This window comes from Rhipicephalus sanguineus, chromosome 8, assembly GCF_013339695.2.
Source record: "Rhipicephalus sanguineus isolate Rsan-2018 chromosome 8, BIME_Rsan_1.4, whole genome shotgun sequence".
NCBI classification, from domain to species: Eukaryota; Metazoa; Arthropoda; class Arachnida; order Ixodida; family Ixodidae; genus Rhipicephalus; species Rhipicephalus sanguineus.
The window spans coordinates 147,443,172-147,468,954 of NC_051183.1; the positions used below are offsets into that span (position 1 = coordinate 147,443,172).

General features: G+C 44.3%; 1 protein-coding gene across 3 annotated transcripts in view; it reads left to right on the forward strand.

Moving 5' to 3' along the window:
* The first annotated feature begins 1,067 nt into the window (after positions 1-1,067).
* The window catches only part of LOC119402388 (E3 ubiquitin-protein ligase Mdm2), a 61,604-nt gene continuing 36,888 nt past the window's right edge, over positions 1,068-25,783 (forward strand). Inside the window, exons 1-4 of one of the 3 annotated variants that reach the window (XM_037669525.2) lie at positions 1,068-1,208; positions 4,723-4,800; positions 11,662-11,795; positions 18,588-18,643. In XM_037669525.2, the coding sequence (XP_037525453.1) occupies positions 1,185-1,208; positions 4,723-4,800; positions 11,662-11,795; positions 18,588-18,643 (292 nt within the window). In that variant the 5' untranslated portion in view covers positions 1,068-1,184. Of the gene's footprint in view, positions 1,209-4,722; positions 4,801-11,661; positions 11,796-18,149; positions 18,644-25,783 lie in introns of those variants that run through there. The other 2 variants (XM_037669527.2, XM_037669526.2) reach the window with 2 other exon arrangements.

A 25,783-nucleotide genomic window follows, 5' to 3' on the forward strand; every position in this document is an offset into this window, starting at 1 on the left:
ATTGCAGTTAACGTGCTGCACGTTATTAAGTGTTGTGCAGCGCCTGGCAATGTCGGAAGAGCACCGGTGCATAATTAACCTTCTACACTGTCACACATAACAACTTGCACACTGTTATAACAGGTGACCCAGCATAAAACAGACTTTAGTTGAAGGGCGAGTGAGTGAAACGCTATATAGGGTGGCCTAGGTAGCGATCTTGTACATGCTCTGTAAATGAACGAACATTTTTTGCAGCACATGATTGGTCGAGCCTAGTGCGTACGGGCCCTGTTGCTGACGTTTGTACAAGCGCACAGTGCAGAAATGTTCATTTGTTTATGGAATATGTGAAAGTTGTGCACCCCTTTGCTGTTTGCATCGCTGGCGAGTTCTGGGATGAATGAGCTTATGCATTACAATGTACAAAGAATGTGAGGGTCTTTCTGGTGCACTGTGAATGCGCTTGCACACCGAAGTGATCATCACCCAACATTCACCGATCGTGCAAAATGTTTCCATCGCCATGCAGGCCGAGTATCACATTTCAGTAGCCGAGCTCTCTGCAGTGTGCCCAAGGTTGTATTTAGTTCAGCACAGTCGGTCCACGAGTGTAGGAAACACTGCGTAAAACTTACTCCATCTATATTTGCTCAACATTGAAGAAAACAGTGAGGATTTGCTTTATATTGCATAGTACAGATTTATTGCAATTGTGAAACTCAGATTGCTTTGGTAATGTGTACTAGTAATGTAGACGAAGTCTAAATGAAGAAAAGCTTTGTTGCAGTTAATTTTTCAATCATCAGCACTTAGTTGTTGCACACAACTCACTAGGAACACCAGACTAACGCATAGGTGTTGACAAAGCACACCGTTCTCATGAGGTGCTTCTGACATTGTCAGCTCGGTGCTTGCTTAGAGGCGTGGCATTCCCTTGTTAATTGCCAATAATTATCAGCTGTAGCTGAAATGCTACTTGCAAGCTGTTCTTGCGTGAATGTATCAAAAAAAAAAAGATTGCGAGAAAGAAAACAAAAAGAAAGGAAAAAAAGGTGTGAGATGTTACTACGTTGGCATACCTTTTTTTGGTTCCCACGATTTTCGCCCCTGGGTTCAAGTCTCTTCTTTTCCCCATGCATTTGGTTCCATTACCCTTTGTCTGTATGTGTGCGTGTGTTGTATACTCTTGCAGGTAGTAAAGCATGAGCCGTGTGTCGTTTGACCAGGTAAGAAAAGGGGAGGTCAGGCCGATTCCCCCAATTGGCCTTGCGCCTTTCCCTTTTCCATACTCATTCCCTTTTTGATTGATCCTGCCTACCTTGACGGTGTTGCTTTGGACTGGGTTCACTCTTACGCTTCACCATATTGCGACCACACCCATCTTGGTAACCTACACCCTTGTTACATGGGCAACTTTTAAACGTGGTCAAACCCAACGGGGGTTTACCTCGCCAGACGTAATCCACCGGAGTTATGCAAGCTATCCTGTGAATGTAAAGATGCGTCATGTCATCGCTTGCGTACAGCTTTCATCTTGAAACATTGTTCTGGAAAATTTCGTTACATTTAAGATACAGTATTTCTCAGCAATACAGTGCAATAATTGAGTTTCAATGGCCTGCATTGCACTTGGGCAACGCACCAAGCTCCACTTTGCTGGTTTGTGAAACGTCGGTTACACTGAATCGACGTTGCCGAGCTCAAATAGCAGTCGCCTGTGGGTTAGTGTTAGGTGCTGTTGTCATCATGCCATTAACCATGAACAAGATAGTCTGCATAACTGTGATGGATCGCGGTTGGCATTAGCCGCGGTCGCATGTTTCAAACTACCGTTAAAGTCGGCTCCAGTTAAGTTGCCTGTGTAACGAGGGTACTAGAAATGCACCTTGCTCTATGCACCCGATAGTCATCCTGTACTGCGCATGTTTGCAAAGCAGCAACAGTGTGCATTGCAAACATAAGTATTTAGTGCTGTCATAGCTTTTTTTTTTCCATTTTACACATAAGGGCACAACTAAATGACGTTTGAAAAGGCATTACTTCAATGCAAATTTATATATTTGAGCAGCGTGCTCACAATTTTGCACTATATCCTGCCTAATGGCGTATGTTGGATGAGGTGCACCATGATGGCTGTTTCGGCGTTTGTAGTAGGACTTTTTAGTAAGACCACATGTAGAGAAAATAGTTAAATTGCCATAGTTACAACAAAGTCATCAAATACTTTTTTTATGGCCTCAAAGGCTTTATAGTCACTATAATATGAAGACCGGATTGCTTTGTTGTTTTGTATTGCTGGAAAAATCTTCACGACAATATACCACTTGGTCTGGTAGACTTTTTTTTTATAATAGATACATAGATATACAGTTCTAGAATGTGAGATGCTATAGCGGGTAGCTAATCTTTAGAAATATCCGGCAATAAGACATACTGTGCGCCTAGTTCACCTATGATTGACACTTAGTGACAGTGATCTGAACACACAGGGGGCTCCTGATTATTTAACTCTGGAAACTTCGGAGGATCAGTTATGAGCACTGTGCTAATGCCACATGCTACCTTTTGGGCATCATCGTCATAATTTTGTGCTTTGAGCACTGCACGCAACTACATGACTGCTACGCACAATTGACGTAGTGCTACCTCATTTTTTTGCTAGCATTTTGTTTTGTTGTCATAACTTAGCACCGCACACTTGAATTTGCCGAAGCACTCAAAATGCGTGCAGTAAAACCTGCATTGCCTATACTGCATATAGCTTGCGCATGCGATACCTCCCCCCCCTTCTTTTTTTTTCTTTTTCTTTCAGCATTTCAGCACATGGTGTATGATTTCATTACATATTATTTACATATCTTGAGTGGACCCTTACTGCTAGCAGTTTAGTTTTTCATTTGAGCAGTATAATGACTCCTTTTTAGTGTTTTTCAGTTTTGCTAAGATTTCGTAACAATTTATTCATGTAAAATTTTTCCTGCTCCTACATGGAAGGCTGAATTAATTGCATGTTGTTCACTAGCGTGTTGCTTTGTTTTTGTATCTTTATTAACACTGTTTCAATGCCTCTTAGCTAACAATCAATATTTTTAATAGTAGTGCGGTTATTGTGGCAGGTTTCACTGCGAACACATTCAGTGTGCATGCTACTGTATCATGCAAACGTGCGTGCACGTTAAATATACTTAAATGAAAACCTGCTTCTATAATAAATGTTGGTTGCGTGTTTAGTCAGTGCAGGGCCAAACTCATGAATCCAAGAAAGCATAGGGGACATGTTTTGTAGTTTTTAAGCGTAATGTAATAATTATGACATAAATGGAAATGAATTATAGTGGACGATAAACACCTTTGCCATCGGTGGGGCCCGACCCTACAATTTTTTGTGTAGCATTGGCATTATCTCAATATCTTTGCATGCTTCACTAGTCATTGATAAGAAAGAGGGCATATTTTCAGTGTGTTGCATCTAACTGTGGTTGAATTTAAACTGGTAAAGGCGCTGCAAAGGTTAACTTTTATTTAAAGGTTAAATTTTTATTTATAATGCGCGGGTGTAACCCCACTGGTTCATTAGAAGTGCGTCCATCATATACTAACCTAACCCTGCACTGAGTGACCGGTAGAACGAGGCCAGTGTTTGATGAGACGATGCTAAAAAAGAAAAAAAAAGACACGCACCAAATGTCCAGGGATGATGAAATGGCGAAGAGGTTACAGCTGAGAAAGATAGGAGTGATCTTTGTTGACATAAGACACCTAGGTTGGTATAGTGTAGCGATTCCTTCTGCTATATTTTATGCCGCTCTCATCATCCACCATTCACGACCTGCTGATCCCATTGGTGACAAGAGACGGAGCGTCGCACTTACCACAGACGAAGCTGGACGAGGGGCATTGGAATGGAATCCCTACACTATGCCGCCCCTAGTTGGTTGTCTTACTGCTCCGGGACAGCGTGCAAAAGTTGTAGTAATGTAGAGAGATGGCACAATGTGTTGTAGTTGACCGAACAAGGGGATCAGTTTTTATAGAAGGCTTGCTTGTGCTAGTGAAATGCTAAGCTAACAAAGTATTGCTCCGTGGCTGTTTGCTATAACAAAGTCAGAATGCTACCTTGCAATATGCTACCTTGCATACAAAAGAACAGAAAAAAAAAAACCGAAGCTGAGAACCTACATTGTACATAAATGTAGAGCCAAGCAAATGTTCTAATCATTTAATAAAACAGTACTATTCTTGAATACTAGTGCAGTGGAGGTAAGCGTATTCAGCACAATTTGAGCAGAGACGTGGCCACTGTGATAGGTGGCTGCGTCTCGGATGCCAATCTGAAGCCATCGTATCTTGGCATTCCAACGCATACAAAACTGTAGGGCTGTTCCTTTGCTAGGTAACTGTAAAAAAAAGGTTAGTTGAAGTCATTTGAATTGAGGAAGCTTAGAAATGGACGATGTGTGCAACGGAGTGAAGACCTGCAGAAACGGGTCTGCTTATTGAAGAAAATGAAAGACTAGTGCCATGTTTCAGCATGCATTTTGATTGCAGGGAACGTAGCAGCTCTTATGCAATACACCAGCTTGTCTCTTGTGCTTGTCTCTACTAGGCTTTCATTGTAACTTTCTTCACTCGTGTGGGATGCTTTTGAAGTGTTTTCTTGTGTGTATGTGTGTTGTGTTGTGTGTGTGTGCACCTTGTGCCCGTCTGACCATACGCGTCTTCATCCCACTGTGTGAATAGCTCTTCCTACCAAAGGATGGACTCATGGAGTGCCTTAAAGCAGTGGGGGCTGCACCGGGGCCCTTGTCTTTATCACAGGTGAGTTTTTCTTTGGTTTTGGTTGTATGTACAGTTTAGAAAGTACAGATTCCATCACAAAGTAATTGCACATTTTCAGCATTTTCACTGAAGTTGTCGATGAACGTAGCTAGACATGTATATATTATGTATGTTTACGTATTTATTATGTGTGCATTACCTATTAAATTTTGCATTGTGTTCAAACTTTATGTACCATGTATAATACCGTATTTTCGCGATTGTAAGCACCCCCCGATTCTAAGCACCCCCCCTGTCTTCGCTAGAAAAAATTGGGAAAAAAGTTTGCTTGCGAATCTAAGCACCCCTCCCTTTTTTTTCTGCGAGCATGGCGCAGCCGCCATGCGCGCTTTCTCGCCGCCAATCTCGGAAGCCATGTCTTGTGTTGCTACGTTCAGACAAGAGATGGCGGCACAGAAGTCGGCGGCGCTTGGTAAGTGCGGCAAGTCCGGACAGGTTGCGCTGGCATCGCGGGTGCGGAGTCGCGGACGGGCGTCGTGCCGGCGTGAGTTGCTTTGTCAGTTGTTCGTTTGATAGCCCTAACGGCAGTATGAGTGCGAAGAGGGCTTCCTACAACTTGAAGTTCAAGCGAGCTGCCATCGCGTTTGCCGAGGACAATGGCAACCACAGTGCTGCAGCGGAATTCGGCGTGGATCGAGCCTGCATCATCAGGTGGAGGAAGCAGCGGGACCAGATTTTAAGGGCGCCGCGACTCGTAAAAGTTCACGGGACCGCGCAAGGGCCGACATCCACAACTTGAAGAGGAGGTCTGCGAGTTTGTTCGCAGCGAAAGAAAGAGGGGCTTCGCTGTCACTGCCGATGCGATCCAGACGAAAGCGATCGAGATCGCGAAAAGAATGCAGATTCCTCGCGCGGTGTTTCGTGCCAGCCGCGGCTGGGTGGAGCGCATGATGAGGAGGAATGGGTTTTCTTTGAGGCGCCGGACAACCATATGCCAAAAGCTGCCCGGTGACTTTGAGGATAAACTCATTGCTTTTCAGCAGTACGTTATGGATCTTCGCAGACAAAACTGCTACGATCTCGGCCAGATCGGAAACGCCGATGAGACGCCAGTGTTCTTTGACATGCCGAGAGCAAGCACTGTCAATGAAGTAGGAGCCCGGGAAGTTAGGGTAAAGACGACAGGATACGAGAAGCAACGTGTCACGGTGATGCTGTGCATCACAGCCGACGGCCGCAAGCTTCCCCCCTACATAATCCGGAAAAGGAAAAATATGCCAAAAAATGAATCCTTCCCGAAAGATGTCATCGTCCGAGTGCAGGACAAAGGATGGATGACAGCTGAACTGATGGAGGACTGGATCCGAGTCGTGTGGCAGCGGCGCCCGGGTGCACTGCTTGGCGGACCTTCAGGCACGCGATCTATGCTTCTTTTAGATGCATTTCGCGGCCACCTTACCCCCGAGGTAAAGACCAAGCTGCAAAAGACCAACTGCGACTTGGTCGTCATTCCAGGGGGCATGACGCCAGTGCTACAACCCCTGGACGTCTCGGTCAACAAGCCGTTTAAGGCCCACCTTCGACAGGAGTATGAAGAGTGGGTCCGGAACCCCGACCGGCAAAAAACGCCAACGGGAAAGCTGCAGAAAGCGTCCCCATCAGCGATAGCTACGTGGATTTCGGACGCGTGGAAGAAGATCAAAGTTGACGTTGTCGTCAAATCGTTTAAGAAGTGTTCTATAACTAACAACTTAGACGGCACCGAAGACGATCTGCTGTGGGACACCGAGAGCGGCAGCTCAAATGGTGCGACGGACTCGAGTGGTGCAACGGACTCCAGCGGCAGTGAGAGTGACTGACCGCAGACACAAGTGGTGGGTTCACTGCCTGCACTTATTTTTAGCACTTATATTTTTTATTTTTACTGTTTTCGAAATAAAATGTGATTTCTCACACCCATCTCGTTGAAATATAGCCGCGAAAAAGGGTTGCGCCGTGCGGTCATTTTTTTCGATTTCTCGAATCTAAGCACCCCCCTCACTTTTAGTATCGCGATCGTGAAAAAAAGGGGTGCTTAGAATCGAGTAAATACGGTAGTTTGTTTTCTTGTTTTGGTAATCTTTAATTTTTATATAATGTTGTTATTATAGCGCCCCCCTTAACAATGCTCAGTGTGCCTGTAAGGTGTTTCAGATAAATACATGAGTTACAGTTTTTTGGTGGACAGCAATATCGTTACAGATTTTCAGTAATTTTGTAACCAAAAGCGCATGAAATTGTTCAGTGGCAGGTCCAGTGGCATCGGACAAAACAAAAATGTGCACAAACGCCCAGAACTCTGGTAGAAGCTCTTCAGGTTTCTTAGTGACCCATTTAGAGCAGCTACTGCAGCTTTTGGCACGGTGTTCTGTTGTGTGAATGAGGTTCTGGATTGGATTCCCGGCCGTGGTAGCTGCACTTTGATTAGGCCCACTTTGATGTCCCTCGCAGCCTTTGCATTGCTTTGCATTGTTCTAAGAGCCAAAGCCAGCAGGTTTACACATAAAACAAGTTAAGCATGAGTTGTAATGCTGCAAATCGGGTCTGGATTTCTTTTTTAGAATTTATGCCGAAGTGTTATTAACTTTTTCTAATTTATTTTTTAACATGCATGCGATGTAACTGACATAAAATATACTTAAATTTGGCTTGTGATTGAATGCCTACAATAGAGAAAAAAAGCATTGGCAATAATTTTACTTTTGTTTTGACAGTCTGGATAACTTTTGAGATATTAATTGTAGTTATCTCATGTGTTGCCCTTTCAATGAATTCATGCTTTGAGGGGCTTTCTAACTGTCTTGTAGTAGGTTGAATAGACTGACAGTTCAAGACATCTTTGGTGTAGGTCAGAGTGTCGATATGAAGCCACTTAGTAATATTTTAATTGTGCAAAGAAATTACATCAGTGCCAACCGTATCAGCAAAAGTGGCGCTCACCAGAAGCATCTCCCACATAAATCGCTTCAGAACTCGCTCTTTCCATAATTGGTATAGAACAAAGTTGCAGGCAGCCACTACTGTGTCATGAAATCTTGCTTGAGATTTGATCTTAGTTTAGTTTTTTTGTACTCTTATATAAAGTGACCGGCAACCAATTTTTATGTTGCCCGTTTTTCTTTAGTGCCACAGAAAGCTTGCTGGTTGGAGTGTCTACTAATGTAGGAATGGTAATGCGGAAAACGGTGTGAAACATTTGTAATCTAAATTTTTTGATCTGCGGTGACTGTGAAGTCGTATACGTACAACTTGAGCTACAAACAGTGGGAGGTGAACACGAAAGTGGTTAGTGTGTGTGCGCGGCAGTTCTGCGGTCATTTGCTGCAGCTCAACATGTTCCACTAGTTGCCGCGAAGGAAGTGGTGCTGCTTCTCAGCATGCAATCCCTTTTACCTCTTAAGCAGCACAATATAGAGCAGGATGGATAGTAATATACATACTCTTAATCTTGAGCACTAATTATGGCGCGTGGAGAAGCATCAGACTACGTACAACAAACTGAATGACTCCATACTGCACCATCAAGGGTCTTCTGCTAGGCTGCTTGGTATACCAGTCTTTTGTGACCATTAAACGTAATTTAAAAATATAATCTGACTCAAATTGTGAAAAGGATGTTTGAGCCTGTCGCTATAATTCAGTCTTCACATTTTCACCAGTGTCTAATTGCATGTTCTCGCCAGTTGTCGGTCCCTTTGATGCAAACAGATAACGGTTGTTAAGGGAAGAAGCACCACAACTACAAAACACTGCTAGAGCACTGGCTGCTTTTTAGCCTGTGGCCACTGAGTATAGAAAAATGCTTTTCTTCTCACCTATGTACACTGGTCAGCAGCCTCATTTTGTGTAGGCTGCACACTCGTGAGTGTTGTTCAAGCGGTAAAACTTTCTCATCTCAGTGCACTGTTGTTTGTTTCCTCACCCTTTTTGTGGGGTGTGGCTTCATCTGTGTTACTATGGCAACGGTGTGATTCGTACGGGCAGCCATGCAGTGCAAAGTTCTGCTATGTAGGGGCTTTGAACTCTTGTCATTCACATTGGTGAGGCAGAGAAACGGGGACATGTGGGCCTGCAAAATTCGAACTTATGGGAGGATTTCCTTTTGTGTGTGTGTTGTGGATCTTCTAGACTAAATAACTTTGAATTGCATGCCCTTATTGACTGCTCCTCTTTCTTTGTTTACCTGCCCATCCATCAGCTTATGCAACCTGCAAATAAAAAAACAAACTAGGGCTTGAAAAGTGTTAGAGAACTCATTTATCAGTGTTAAATATGTTTGTTGCAAGTAGTGGGGGTGAGAATCATCTCCTCCTTCTAACGCTTTGCCTGCCTTTGCTTTCCTCCGTGCATATTTCCTATACCGTCGAACCCACACGTAACGAATTATTGTGCATATCGAACAGTTGTGAAATCCCTGTGGATGCGCACAGCCATGGTACTACCATAGCCATAAACAGGCATCGGCCTGTTTAATATCAAGGGCCATTAGTGTTGATGTGGAACTCTCGACAATACATAGACTTGAAGTTCCTCCACGTGCCACTCCGCGAGTCGCGTAAAGTGCCTGCCGAATGCATAGACTATGCTTCAGGTACCACATATAAAAGAAAATAAAAAAAGAAGAAGAAAGAAGGCATAATAGTCACACTGTGAAATGGTCGTCCACAGATAATGCTCGTGTAGCCTACAGCCATCACAAAGCGATGCCTCTTGTGTGTTTCAAAGTGCTCATGGCATGTTTTGATTACAAAACCAACGAAGTGCAGTGGCAAATCAGCATGTATGAAAACTGTGCTGCGTGAACGCCGGTGGCCACGAATAAAATGCCCTGCATGCCTGTTAATGGCGTTTAAACTGGTTTGAACCACGGTGTAAAAATATTCAGGTGTTGACACTGCGCGCGCCTAAGCGGCCAGAAAATGTTCGGTCGTCGGTCCGTTGAACGGTGCGCCATCTAGTGGCTTGAGGCGGAGTGCGCCGCGCTCGCCGTTCCCTCTCCTGTTGCTCTCTCAATTTCGCCCCTCGACGCCGCTTGGCGGATGCACATTATCCAACAAAATGGCACTAAAAAATGCACGTTATCAGCAGCATGCGCGTTGCTATGGAAACGACTGCCCCGCTTTTCGTAGCGCCCTCCAAGACGGCGCCGATGAAACTGCAAATCATCTGATAAGAACCCGAACATTATCTGGACGCGCGTGGATTGCGGTTTCCCGTGCGTTGGGGGAAGAGTGTCATCACCTGGGTATATTCTTACACCGTGCTTTGAACTATGGTCTTTAGTTTGAAGAGCCGATATCGTCTTCCATATCTCAGCTTGCAGGATTACTGAATTGATTCCTGCACACTTTTTACAGACCGCGATCACCTGCATGAATTACCAGCGCTCTGTATGCTCTGTCACCAGGGGTCCACGAAATGCAAAAATTTCTTGGCGCACACTAAACAAATCTTTAATGCTGCTACCGTGTGGGTCTCTCGCTAGCCGCAGACTGCCGATGTGCGGTTGCTGCATGCGATGGCTTTGTTAAAGCGAAAATGAAATGCAAATGTTTTTGTTTAAGTCGATAAAACAACAGGAGTGGGTCGCATTTGTTCTGACCGCTCAGGGATCCCTAAAATGCCCTTCATGGATCTCCTGGGTTCCGTGGAAACCATTTTGAGAACCTGTGGTCTAAACTGTTGCGAGCAAAGTTCAGCGTTTTTCAGACGGCATTCTTACCTTTTTTTTCTTTTTGTATGCTTTGGAAATGCAGAGCCCCCTTGGATTTCAGAAAAAAAATAGTGTCAGAAGTTTTCAACACTCCTTAAAACCTGTGGTACACGAACATGCTTTGAATTTCTCAGTAATTGGTGGTGTGCTGGTTTCTCTTATAACAATCGGCACATGTGATCTTATGGTCAGTTTTGAAATACTTCACACTTTACTTCATGTGGTGTTTAGTTCTGTAATGATGCAGTGCTAGAAAATAGATCACAACCATGTTACTGTTGGGATTGTAGATAGTACGAATGTCTAGATTCGGTGCTGCAGTGCAAGCTAAAAATGGCACCATTTATATTAGCTATAGGAAATACCATAGTTGCACTTTTAACGGGCACATTTTTTTTTTCTTTTTTGTGCTAAATCTAGACATCAGTATTGCGTGCGTGTTACAGTTGGGCTCAAAAGCGAAATCTACATCAAGTTGTTATTTTTTTAATTTCAATTTTCCTAGTGTAAAATCACCTGCGTGTTACAGTCGACGTGCTGGAATCATGCAAATACAGTAGCTCCTGGTGAACTGTCATAAAATAGTTTGGAATGGTTAACTCAGCTTGGCAAAAAAAGCAAACTTAGGCACGATTTTGGTGATTTTTGTGGCCTGTTCGAGCTTTCTTGAGGTTTACTACCCCATTGAAGTTCTTGTATGACCCTCGTACGCTCTGTCCACATGCAGATTGCCGTTATTATGTTTACTAGGGGCCCATGGAAAAGGAGTGCATGATCTTGGAAAATGCAACATCCTGTAACGAATCTTTTGCGTATGGAGAAAGTTTTATCTCTGTAGGATGTGAATGGAACATGACAGAGCACTCAGTATAACAACTTAGTTTACTGATCAGTAGGCAGGTTTATATGTGCATAACAGAAGTGAAGTGCATATGATGTGCAAGGTGTGTGTTCACTTTAGGAGGCCCACACATAGTGTGCGAGCTCCCATCTGGCAATTAGCTACGTGGCTGGTGTTCCATAGCTTAACAGCTGGGACAACACAAGTAACAACCAGGGTTTTACTGTATTCTGCGGAAAAGGGCAGCTTTTGTTTTTTCAGTCTATCGCTACGTTGTGATTGTAGACTATGCCTCCTGACAACGCAGATAATGGACCACTTGAAACAGTATATCATTGAGCGGCAGCTCGTTGATGCCAAGTTGCCAAGCGCAGTCATCTGTGGCCAGGACCCACTGGGCAAGGTGCTTGGTGTGGAACGTTTTCTAGTCAGCGAAGTCATGTAAGTGGTCCCCTCCTGCGGCTGGGCGGGACGGCCGCATTGTTTCTTTTTTTGTTTTTGTGCCTGTTATCGCCGCATCTGAGCCCAACAGCACTGCTCTAATGTTTGGTTGCTGATGCAAAATAGGACCAGGTTTTGTCTTTTTCAATCAGTCAGTGGAACTTTATTTCAAAAACAAAAATTGCATATACAAGGATTATTTGGACCGACAGCTCGAAGTAGCTAGTGGCCGGTCTAATACAAAATGCAACAAACTATGTACAGGTCAGCTAAAAGGAATGAAAAAGAACATTCTGACACACACACTCACATACTCGCAATACCCATATATATTTGCTCTTTTAGTACATAGGTGCTTATTAAAAAGAAGACAACATCAACTCAAACAATTTCTTCCCACATACACACAGGTATACATGCCTGGAATTGACGGAAAAAATGGCTTGCATGCTAGGCTGAAATGAGGTGCAGTTGTAATCTCAATGGGACCATGTTCCATATTTTAGTTCCAATAAATTCTATCAGTCTTTCACCGTAAACATTATGACATTTGGGCAGATTAAAGTTACCGTTTGAAGCATGCTGCGAAATCATATGAAAACGGAAAACAATATCAGTAGGGAGAGGCGAGTTTCTGTGAGTTATCTTATTGATTGAAGCGGTAATTTTCATAGTCGTGCAAAATTTGTAAAATGCATACGTAGTATGGATGTCAAATTGCATGTTCTTAGTGTTCGGAATGTGCGAGTCTTAACATATTCTCTATTGAAACAAAATGCTTAGGCGCTTCATGACTGCACTTTGCTTCATACATAGCAGAATGCACTGTCAAAGAAACAGATGTATAGTAGCCTCTCACTTCATTTCACAGTGAGGTCGTTTTTGAATCCTTGACTATTTAAAAGAATAACTGAGTCATATCAAGGTTACCTCAAACCACTAATTGCTTGTCCACGTTTACGCTTTTAGAATGTGACATGCCATGTTGTAGTCACGACAAGCAATACTGCTGGTTTGCAAAAAGAAAAGAAAGAAGCGTCATTTCACATGTTTCCTGATGGCCGATGAGTTCAGATCTTTGACATGCTGTGTGTAAAATTTTACGTTTTACTTTGCAAAATTAAGGTAAGAGTTAAGGTTACCTTTAATTGCTTGACACATATATAAATGTCTGTTTTAGTTGCGTCACATTTTGCAAAATTAAGGTATATGTGCATATAATTATTTCTTAAGCATTATGTAAGTTATATGTTCTTTTGTCATAAATGTGCTCGGTGGAAATAAATGTTTTGTACTGTGCGTGAGGCGGCAGTGTTTTCATTTAAATACCATTGACACTGTGCGGTTGCTTTCTTACTGTGGGCCGTACTAGTGTTCAAACAGTGGGCTTTTCATTTTTTTTAAGGTTTGAGGAGGTTTTTTTTTGCTGTGAATTGAGTCTACAAAATTATACTTCACCATTGTAATTTTGTGTGTCTTACTTTGCGACCTCAGAAAAGAATAAATTCAGACAGTAGTTTGAGGGCTTCGTCTTGTTCATACCAAATGAAAAAGCAGTAAAGAAAATAAGGAGAGTAATGGATTCAACAGTGCTTCTAGGCTTTTAACCCTAGTCTCGCTGATTAGCCGTCATGTTTTATTCCGTACTTTAGTGTTTAGGTAGCTGTGTTTTAGCACCTAAGATACATCCATTGAAGGCATCTGTGGGCTTTTGTAATTGGGACCAATCATTGGTAGTGGTGCTGTTGGGCTAGAATGACAACATGGTTTGGAATATCTACATGCGTTTTTTTTTCTTTGGTTGCTGCTGTGTACTCCAGACCTGCCAAATATCTGCATTGTGTTTGAGAAGCACTCTTGTCAATAACAAACAAACAAAAGACGTTTGTGTAGCAGGACTTTGCAACCATTCGTAATTACATGTGTCTTTTAGTGCAAATTTGTCTAAATGTAACCAGTTTATGCATTATGTAGAAATGTAGTGGTCTACCACAGTAGCATTAGAATTCTAGCTGTGATATCCTGAACCATAGTGGTGTGTTCCCCGAAAACTTCACAACTTGACACAAAAGAGATTTCAGTCTCGTAATCACTTTACGACAAACTTAGAGGACCTAGTAGCTGCGTAAATCGCAATCCCGCAATCCTGCATTTGATCCGTTCTTCATTAATATGATTGGCACTGCTAGGGCCCGTGGATTACTGTACTGGACTGCAGATGAGGCTGCACTTACTCCTTATTACGAAGGAACCTGGAATAGCTAGATTTGTTCATTGTCAGTATCCTGTGCAGATTCGCTGCAATTCCACACAGATACTGCGGGAAGCAAGTTAGATGTCGAGGAATGAAAGTCATCTTGGATGGTATGGCAGCAAGATTTTGTAGTGTAGAGCAGGCGTTACAGTTAAGTACTGTTCCGTGGAAGATTGTATTTGTTACAAGCAAGGATAACTTTCCATAGCACAGACGCTGCATCACACTATGATTAGAAAGCAAGCAAGCGACCGCCTAATTGACCTGAAAATGTGATCGCTCACAGGAATGTGCAGGTCTGGTGTGTACAGCATGCAGCAACCAAATATGGGTCACTCTGGTTGTCATCAATTAATTATGACTCGTTTCTTGTTCACATTCGTTTGTCACATCTTCGCTTGTTGCACACACAGCAAAAGGTATCGTGCTTCTAAAACAGTACAGTAGAAAGCAGAGGCTTGCACGTCAACTTCGAGAGTGCTAGGCAGCACTGCATGCCCATTTGCCTTGCCATGGGATCGCTTGCAAACATCGTACAACTCGTGTGCCTGAGACTTTAAAAAGAAAAAAAGAAGTTCAATTTCACATATACAATTTGTTAATTGATAGTCTGAACCCCAGAACTTTAAACATAAAGTAATGAGAAGGTTTGCAGTTTTGATGTGACTGTGGGTGATAGAAGAGCCATTGGAGTGGTCTACAGGTTAGGTAAGTAGGCAGTTTTCAGTAACTAAAGTAACGAAAGCAATTTGAAATTGTTTGCTAATGACAAAAAGCACATTTTTCATACTTGATAGGTAGCACTTGTACCAACTCACTCGCGCTATAAAGAAAAAGAAATGCCTAGTTTTATATGCATACGTATATATTCACACAAACAGTAGCAGCGGGCATTCTGATATGCATATTTAGCAGACAAACTGTTCATCATGTTAAGCTGATTTAGGCGGTGTACACAAGTTTCGCCTTGCGTTAATAATCGTCTGTAGAGACGCATTTACAATGCTAATGCTTGTCATACCAGGAATCTTAAGCAAACTTTGATAGGACCCTTCGTGCTTCGTTAACTAATTACTTCTCTGGCTCAGTGTTCTGGTGGTTACGTTAAATCTCGACTAGTCAAGATGCGGCAAATGAAGTGAACCTTGATGTGCACTGCCTGAGCGTTTTGTTTTTCAGTCTGCAGCAGGTTTGTATCGCTCTCAGTGCTTTGTAATTTTTTTTTCTTTCTATTCCTTGTGTTTCATACGTAGCCCAAGTCACGTCAGCTTCTCTGATGCCTCGGCATGGAATGTCATGAATTATTGGCAGTGATAAGAATTGGCTTTAATCTAGAATTTAGCTTGCAATTCCAGGTTGGTTTTGCTTGCTGGCATGTGCTCCTTAACTATGACTTGATGGACTTTTCTGTCGGGGCCTTTCAAGGATGCTGATGTGATGACGGCATGTTGTGGTGGGGCTTGCAACATGACAGGTAACAGATTGGCAAGAGCAGTTAGGAAACACTAACTGTTATGGAGCAATGTCTGTGTTAAAAGTAACCATCATGCATTGACACAGCCTGTTGGTCTTGCCTTCATTGATGGTGCTTCTGCCGAGCCATTTGAGTGAGCATTGAGTAAAAAGACGTGGCAATACATTTGTACAACGCGAGCATCTTAGAAAAGCCATTGAAATCAAATACAGTAAAAGCTCGTTAATTCGAACCGCAAGGGGAAGCCGCCTCAGTTCGAATTAACGAAAGTTCGAACTAACGAAAGTGAAGAACAACAACAGTACACTGCAACTCAGTAGGGCATAACAATTTATTTTTTGAAAAAATCTGTCATCGCGGTCTGCCTTCTTTCCTTGAAGGCAACAGCCAGCACTTTTTGCTCTAACGAACGAATTTGGCGGAAGGCCTCTTCTCCGCCTTCTTCAAAACTTAAGAAGAGACGGGCGGCATTCAATCCGGCCATGACTTCCGCAGCAGAGGGCCGCACTGGTGCTTCGTCCTCCTCCTCATCATCGTCACTGGCAGCGACAGGTTCTGCACTTCTCACCTGACATATTATGACGTCATCCGTCAGTGCACCACACACCACTGCACTTGAGTCCACATCGACATAGTCTGCAAAGCAGACGTCTTCCAAAACGTCCGCCATGGGGGCAGTGATGCCGTGTTCGAGCACCGGTGGCTCGTCAGCTTGCAGAGCTTCGGTGCTGAAGCCACAGTGGCGATAGCAATTTGCTATCGTAAGCGCTGTCACTTGCTCCCAAGCACGCACAAGCATGTGTAGTGCACTTAGGAGCGTCACTTGGTAGTTATTGCACAAAATAATTCGTTCCAACATTTGACGCCGATAGAATTAAAATTTTATTTAAATTTTTAATTATACCCTGGTCCATGGGCTGCAGTACCGCTGTCGTGTTTGCTGCAAGGAAGGCCAGCTCAATGGCCTTCGTCTCAACGTTGACTTTATGAGCCGAACAGTTGTCCACAAGAAGCAGGACTTTGCGGCCACAGCGTTCGAACTTCTTGTCAAGCTTCCCTAGCCACTGCGCGAACAATTCCCCCGTCATCCAGGCCTTTTTGCTGGCCGCGTAGTCTGATGGGAGGGACCAGATGTTCTTGAAGCAATGAGGACTTCTCGATTTGCCTATCACGAACAGCGGCAACTTCTCGGTCCCGGTCATGTTCACAGCAACCATCACAGTTATCCGTTCTTTACTTTTTTTCCCTCCCGTGCACTTGTCGCCTTTATATGTGATAGTCTTGGCGGGCAGCAATTTGAAAAATAAGGCAGTTTCATCCGCATTAAATATGTCATGCGGAGAATACTTTTCCATGTAGCCTTGAAGCACCTCGGAGCGCCAACCTTCACATGTTTCCATGTTGACGGCCTTCATTTCACCCGACACAGCACGGAAAACGAGGTCGTAACGCTCGCGAAAACGGTGCAACCACCCATCTGAAGCAGCGAAGTCGTCGTAGTCCAGCTGCAGGGCGAAGTCCGCTGCCTTTGCCAGTATGATTGGGCCACTCGGTGGTATGTCCTGCGAACGCATTTCCTTTATCCAAATGAGAAGCGCTTTCTCGAGGTCAAGATACTTTGCGGGCCGCAACCTTCTTCTTTTGCTCGGAACTTCTGCCTGTAAGGCATCTTCAATAGTCCTCTTATTTTTTATATAAGTAGATAGCGTCGTTTTCGGTATACCATGCTTTTTCGCGATTTCTTGCTTAGGCAAGAGTCCGGCGTCCACTTCCCGCAGGATATCAGCTTTCTCTTGAAGTGTTTTGGCACGGTATTTGCCGCGGGCACACGCCATCAAGTCGCAGCAGCATAATCGCGACAGACGGAAGCTACTCCCGGTGCTAACAACCTAGGCGTACGACGCACGCCCGAGACGGAGACTGCAGAGATAAAGGCTGGGCGAAGCTACGATGCACCCGATTTGCTGTGTGCTGGTCATGCCATCTGTCATTTAACAGCAACAGCTACGCAGGATTTGCTAAGGCTCCGATATCGGCGCTTAAAAAAAACAAATCTTGGAGGTTACGTAGGATGGAGAGGAGGCAGCCGCGGAGAGAGAGAGAGATTGTGGGGGGTGCGGGGGGGGGGAGGTTCTGCACTCTGGCCTCCACGCCAGTTTCTCTCCGTTTTTCTCTCCGCTCCCTGTCAACGCCGCCTTGTAACTCGACAGCCGCCCTATCGAGTGACTAGCCAAGCCGCCGGTGCGGTGGCGCGTAGTTCGAATTATCCGTGGCGGAACCTACTCGCGTTCGAATTAACGGGCTTTCTTATTCATAGGCTTGTATGGAGCTTGGCCGGACCATAACTTACAGTTCGAATTATCCATAAATTCGAATTATTGAAGTTCGAATTAACGAGCTTTCACTGTACTAACTGTGATAGACATGCAGCACTCACTGCATCATTTCTGACACACAAAGTATTGACCAATCTGATGCCTTTCTTGTTGCTTTGTACGTGTTGAAAGTTGAGGGGAGGAAAAGATGAAAAATAAAAAAGAATACTTGCACTGCTTTGTCTTGTGTTTGAAACGAACTCTTTGCAATGCACTCGTCGTCTTTTTTTCCCCCTGTGTTTTTTCCTCAGGGACGACGGGAAAAATGGGAAAAATGACGTTTTGAAAAATAATTCAGCAGACGACCCTGCTCTACTACCTGTCGTCTGCATCTTCTTCAGTGCAAACATCATCTTCTGTGCTGCCTTAGATGCTAATTTCTGTCAAATTAACTTTTTTTTAAAAGAAAGAAGAACTGCCTATTGAATTTGGCTCGTTGAAAGAATTTGTGGTGCTTTTGAATTAAGCGAGGGATGGAGAAGAAAGAATATGTTGACTTCTGTGGATTGATGGATTGAAGCCGTCGTCTGCTGTGTCTGCAACGCCTGCTGACGGCATTTAAGAGGGGACGCACATCATTTTGGAAGGATGGTGGGACGACGGGAGTGTGTGAACTTCGGGAGGACTTACGAAGAGAAGGAAACGAAAGATGTCACGTTCTTTCCATGTTTTTTCTTCTTCTTCTTTAGCGGTCTTCTAGTCAAACAAATGTATGCTGTACGACCGCAGCATGTAGTAACACAAGGTAACTATACACAAGCGGTGGTCTTCTTTTTTTTTTTGTAGCCGTAGACTTAGGAGTTTGAATTATCACCGTGCTTTGCTTGAGATGCGATGGACAGCCGAAAGTTCTGGCTGCGCCGTTGCTTGTGGGGCGCAAGACGGATGCGAGAATGTTTTCTTTTTTTTCGTTGCTCGGCTGTGGTTCGTGGTCTTAAGGAATCTCAAGGGCGAGCAGTAGCTTTTGTCTGGTTGGCGGTAATTTGCGCCAAACCATCGACAAGCGAGCACACTTTTGCTGCTCTCAACGCATACTGCATTGCGGTGGTGAGCCCTACCATGAATGAAAAGGGCAGGCAACATTGTGTCCTGGAAGGTATTGCGAGTATGATGCAGCAACCTTGACATACTTGCAAAGTGTCCCACATCATTGCAGGTATAGAAAAGGTGGATGTTGTTGTACAGTAGCATTCACCGAGTTGCGCTAGTGCAGATGGTAGGGTACAGTATCATTCACAGAGTAGAACTAAGGCAGATGATGAGGTGTTGTACCTTGCATTCTCTTAGTTGCAGTAAGGCAATAACATGGGGTACTGCAGCATTCACCAAGTGGTAGTCAGGTGTATGATGGGGTGCCTCAGCGTTCACGAATTTGCATCAGCCGGATGATGGGGTACCATTGCCACAGCATTCACCAAGTTGCAGTCAGGCACATGATGGGGTGCCGCAGCGTTCACGAACTTGCAGTAATATAGATGATTGGGTATCGCAGCATTCACCAAGTTGCAGTCAGGCTATTGATGGAATAGTGTGGTTTTGACTGAGTTGCAGTGAGCAAGTTACGCTCTGAGCACTCCCAAGTGTGGACTGATGATGCTATGTGTACGCGAAACGAAGCGTAAAAAGTAAATAAATATTTTGAGCATTTCACTATTGCAGCTAGGAAGGTGAAACCCCTTCCACTTATTTGCCAGGCGCACCAAACCGTGCAACCAGCTTGATTCTGAGAGTGTTTTGGGCCATGGCTTGTCACTGGAAGTCATGTTGAACAACATTCAAATGCGATCTCTCAGAACCTATCTTTGGCTCTCTTGGGTAATGGTTCCAAGTTTGCATAGGCTAAGGTTTAACTTCAGCATCACTGTTGCCTTCAATGATGAGTTGCACTACTTGCCACTACATCTGACAGAACTTGACTTCCACCGTTAGCTGCATTGTTTTGCATGTTCGAGTCATCATTGATGCTCTTTTCACCGAGTCATTTGACTTGTGAGCCCAATAAAGTAGGTAGCAGAGATTTCTGCAGAAAGCCCTGGTTAGAAGAACAGCTGCTGTTCCATCCTAGTGCAGACTCTGAAGCTGACGGCTCCCGATTTTTTTCTTCTGTTAATCGCTGAAAGCGTCTACCCTTCATGTTGAAGACATTCATTTGTTGCTGGGGAAAATGGTAGTGAGTACCTGTTTTCTTGCTGGTGCTCATTTGTGACATCTACTCCCCTCTCCTTGCCTGGCATGGGACTTCTGAATGTGTAGCTCCAGATGTTTGGTATTGAGGTCAAAGCGTTTTGGTTGAAGTAGTGATGCCTGTTAGCTCTTATATTTTTGTGAAATTCACACTGACTGCTGTCCATAAAAGGTGCCTTTCTTTATTCCCTTCCGTATTTCTTTGTCAATTGTGTGCTGTTTTCGAAGCAGGAGAAAGCTTTTGTGAGTGTGCTATCGTTTTCCTGTTTCATTTCGGTAGCAGAACATGGCTTTCTTTTAGTTCGCTTCATATCATTTTTTTTCAGCAACTTCCAAGCCGATTCCACTGTTCAGTGAGACATTACTTCAGGCCACTTAGTAAAATCCATAACCCTTGGATTTTCAGTGCAGAATAGGGCTGACGACAGCACCTGTGCCTTTCGCTTAGTGTTGTCCTATTAGCCACTAAAATTCCATTAAGTGCTATTCGGCTTTGTTCTGTCAAAGTGGACATGATGAGAGATGTTCACGAATAGCATCCTTGCAGCCTCTGCTAGCTTTGAATCTGTTTCATCTTCATTTGCTGTCTTGTTTTCCAAGTTTAGCGCATTGCCTCGTTTCGAGAGGGACAGATTTGCCTTGGAATTTGCATAGCCCGAGCTTCGCACATCATTTTATTTGTGCCGCAGAGCTCTTTGGGAGTCCCACGGGCCACGCACACGCCGAGTGACGAGCCGAGTTGTATGTTTGCCCATACCGTCAACGACTTGGTCGCAACGGTAGAAAACTTCCCGAGGCTGAGAGATTGACCGAGAATCGAACGCAATGCCAGGGTGAAATTTTCATTCGGAACTGCTTAGGCAGCACTACCCAAGAACTTAAAAAGACAGAAGTTCAGGGGATGATGAAAGCTTAAAGAGATGAAAAATTTGTGAACGTGGGATGTCACTGGAGCCAACGTTTTGACAAACAAACTTGTCGACTTTGAAAGAAGACAAGTCCGCTTGTCAAAACATTGGCTTCAGCGACACCTCGTGTTGAAGATTTTTTCGTCTACCCAAGAACTAGGAACTCGAGTTTGCTTCAGCTGCTCAAAAAAAGCACGATGAAGCTGGGTAGACGCCACGTGGCTAGCGTCAGCGCATCTGGTAAATGGTTTGAAAATTTGGAGCTTTTTGTTGTAGCCATGTCAGACGGGGTGCAGTAACATTGCGGGTGCTTCGAGACTTACAGAGAAGCCCAATGCTGCCATTTAACAGCAAATTCTCGGGGCCATCGACAGATGGAAAAGTCTCTAGGGAATTGGTTCTTTTGCCGATTTTCAGACCAAGTCGTTGAATCTGCCTGAGCTGTGCCTCTAACGGCTGTTATATTTTTGTGCTTGCTTTCTTTGTTTTTGTTTAATTGCATCTGTCTGTGCCCCGTCAAGGAAACACCCCTTTTCCTTTAGTGTATGTCTTAAATTTTGCGGCATCTTCATTGATTGGCTTGGGGAGTTAATTTCATAATTTTTTGACGTAACTTCTTTTCGAGACGTAAGCTTTGCGTTGGGAAGGGGTGTTGCCTCTCAAGCTGTGCACTAGATTTGTTAGGCATTTTGGGTGCCGAAGGCAGCAGAACTGGAAATAAACTTGGCTTTTAGGGAAAAGAACATTTTCTCCATTCCAATATAGTTCAAGCCCGATTGGTGAAACTCGCCTGCATCTAAAAAAAATGGAGTTCATTGTTTGCAGTAACCCTTATGAGATTACTTATAGACATACTGAATGTTGCTTGAATATAAGCATCAGGTATGGTTGACTCTCCTGGCTGAAGCACTAGCTTCTCACATATTGTGCAAAAGTTGCATACAACAACACGTACGGCTCAGCACCACATTTGAAGGTATCATATGCCCTCTTTGTGCAAAATAGGAAGCTTACATTGATCTGTGCCTCTGGGCATTTGAAAAACAGAAATGCCTCAGTGAAGAAAATGGTGGCACCATTTGTCGCTGTTAAGACGAAACATAACTGAACATGACAGAGCCATGCTGAGCATAGTAGACTGTTCTCAGCCATGATTGTGACAGATGGTGTCGGTGCTTAGAGAAATCATTGTACGTGTCATGTTTGGTCACAGCCACAGTAGTTGGCACCACTGTTTACTTTGCAAGCGTGGCACCATCTGCCAAAGCTTTGATGAAACGTGATGTGCGCGGTGTCACGACTGTGACATAAGTTGTCGCCATGTGTCACAACTGTGACAGACGCTGTCACTTGCTAACCCCTATATATATATATATTTTTTTTGATGGCATTATCTCTAAAATTGCGGACCTATCATCAAGGGATGTACTCAAACATGGTTAATTTCCTGCATACCGCGTAATGGCAGTTTTGTGCATTACTTGAACCTGAACTAGCCAGTGGTTCAGTTTGAAAAGTTCATGTTCACTGATGTAGTGCATCGTTCTACTATTCATAAAGAGGCTCGTAGAACATGCTATCTAGATGTATACTTGGCCTCAGTATAATGAAGTCTGTCTAACTGCAATTTTAACATAAGGAAGTAATTTTAATGTAATGTAATGCAAAGAAAAATGGAGGTAAGTGGAAACGTACCCTAGATGCCAGTAATCAAATGGTTGCATTACCACAACCACTTAGAATGCAGATATGCCTGAAACGTAAGTGGTGTTCTTGCCCTGGTGACTACTTTTGCTGGACAAGAGAACAAGATCTTGAAGGCTGTTATTTTGCTGCCTGCATATGCTGAAAGTGGTAAAGGAGCCAGTAACACGAATTATTCATGCAGTGTCATGAAGTACTCAGAAGGAATGAATATCAGGTCAAAACATGTGCTATAACTATCAGTTATGGCTTCGCTTGTCTTGGCTCCGAGCCATTTACTTAGCACGCAGCCAAGGCAAGCCAAATACAAATCAATATGATAATTTTATTTTTTTTAGCCTGCTGGATTGTTTGATATTACTTAATTTTAATTAAACCAATGTGCAGTGATGACAAGATTTCTTACTGCTCCATGGCATCTGGTTAGACTTTGTAAGTGGGACCCGCACACACAATGTCAGATAAATGGCGGTCATTAAGAAGATTTGCACCATTCAGGTTTCGTTGGTGAGGTGGTTTCTTGGTTTTCTGAAAGCCTTACAGCTGTTTTTAATAAGTCTGTGTCATCTTGGCAACAAACTGCAACATTGGTTGCAGACAGCTGGTAAAGCAGCAAATGGTAGGCCTAACACTTGAAGCACTGTTGCCCCGATTACAATTTGCCGCTGACCTGTGGGGTGGTGGGCGGGAAACCATTCAGAGAAGTTTGCCTTATCACGTGGCTCACCCATGATTGTGCCTGTGATCACGTGCTCATCTATTAGCAGAAGCGGTGGCATACCTGCCAGCTCTCCCGATTCGCCCAGGAGACACCCGAATTTCAGTCGTTCCTTCCAGATGTAGAGGCACCGCCACGAACCTCCCAAAAAACAGCTCCACCCCCCCCCCCCCCCCCCAGCGAAAATAATGAAATAATGAAAGAGCAAGGTTGTAAAATTTCCCGGCCTTTCTCCACTGCATGCAGAGTGCTTCTTGAGTCACTTTTGCTGCAGTACACTGGCGTCATGCGAAAAAGTGGAAGAGGCCACATTCTGTCTGGTAATTACACATGCCGTATAATTATGACTTCCAGTTAGATCGCTGACATCCAAAAACTTTACTGGCAATCAGTCAGAGCTGTCTATGGCGTTGCCACAGCCCCGAGAAACAATAAATAAGAATGTACGCCAATTTCTTTTTGTTGTGCCTCCCCACTTTACGAATCTCCCGAATTTCCAAGTCTGCAGGTTGGCAGGTATGCAGTGGTGTTCAGTTTCGTGAGTGTTGAGTCAAGAAATTGATGGCAAGTTGTCTTGCCATGTTCATTCACTGGGCGAAAGGAGTTGAAGGGCTCATGAACCACCCCTTGGGCTTGGTGAGAACACATCCTGCGGATAGCAGACACTGCTCTGAGCAGCTCAGCCAGATCTTGCTTTTGTGCGCAACAGAGGGAGTTTAGAAGTGGAGCGCGAAGCTGCCATTTTCTCAGGTGCCCTCTTTTCATACAGAGGCCTGTGCTTACTTTCTTCAGAGCTGCCAGAGCCTGCTATTTGACATCGAACAGCAGGTAGCATTCTATTGGCCAATAGCCGATGTAAATCAAGAGTGGCGTTTGGATCAGATGTGCATTTTGCCACGGGTTGCCGTCACCCGCGGTGCAGTACTCCATAGTCTGCTAACATTACACAGTGAGCCACACTTGTGCACGAAAATAACAACGGGAGAGAGCAATCGCATTTCATCACACTCACTGAAAGTCATGATGCATGCTGACATAACTTCTTTCCCCTGTGCCATCCGTCCTTGTGTAGCTTTTAGAGCTCCTGTCGGGATGAGAGAAGAGAGAAAGCGCCTGAAGCGCGTGACAAACGCCTGTAACTCCGCTCGTTCTTGACGGATTCATGAAATATTTGTGGCAATCGGTTCACGAGGCAATAAACTCCTATACCAGGGTCATTCGATGGTCACTTGGAAATGGGGTTCACGACCCCTTTAAAGGGACACTAAAGGCAAATATTAAGTCGACGTTGATTGTTGAAATAACGGTTCAGAAACCTCGTAGTGCTACTTTTATGCCAAGGAAGTGCTTATTTTGAAATAAAATTACGTGTTTAGTGGTCCGCATCGCGTTAGCGCGCTTCAAATCTCCCGCCTGAAAATACGACTTTCATACGTCACTGCTGCCGTGCCCAACGTTGCCTGCTTTTACTGCGCGGCCACCGACACTAGTAGCAGCAGAGCGGAAGTAGCGGGACCCACAGTAGCAACAACAGCCTTCGAAGCCATCGAAGCTTGCCGCAGTCCCGCAGTCTCGCAGCGTGCACACACGCAGAGGTTTTGACTGTTTAGCACACTGGTGCAATGGCATGACACTAAGCCACTTCGAGCGTAAGGGTTCATTCCGCGGCACCCAGTGAAAAGACACACCAGTTTCCTTGCTGCAGCACTGGCGTTGTGCACCATTCGGGCATCCGGCAAAATCACATGCATGCGGCATTTTGTCGAACTTGCGGTCAGAGCGACTTTAACGAGCGCGCAAAACACACGCGGCAGTACGCGATCCCGAAACTACCACTGAGACGCGACCAGACACGACCGCGTGAGCGAAGCAGGGCGCCGGGCGAGGCGCAGTTCGGCGAAAACGGAACCTTTGAACCACGCGCGCCGTTCCCCATATGGCAACGCCGCGGAAGTTCTTTTTTCTATGAATCAAGCGGAAACGAACAAACAGCATTTTATTACATCTTTTGATGCTCGGAAGGTTCTTTTTTTACTGCTGCTAGTTTGATTACTAGTGATTTATTGTAGGCCGACTTCCATATGTCATCGGGATCACTTCGAAAATGTCCCACCCGTGGCGCTCATCATGTGATACATTTAGCTTAATTTCTCGGTAAGTAGGGCACTGCTGTTGATAATATTGCCGTTTTAGAAGTTGTCATACATTGGGCTTTCACTCTGACATAAATTGTTATTTGCCTTTAGTGTCCCTTTAAGCTCGCACGCGGCAAGTGGAATGAGCTGGCAAGTTGGACAAACCGCAGGCTGTCACGGTTGTGGTAATGCTTAGTTCACAAGCTGTCCTAATAATGAAGTGTGAAAAACAAGCG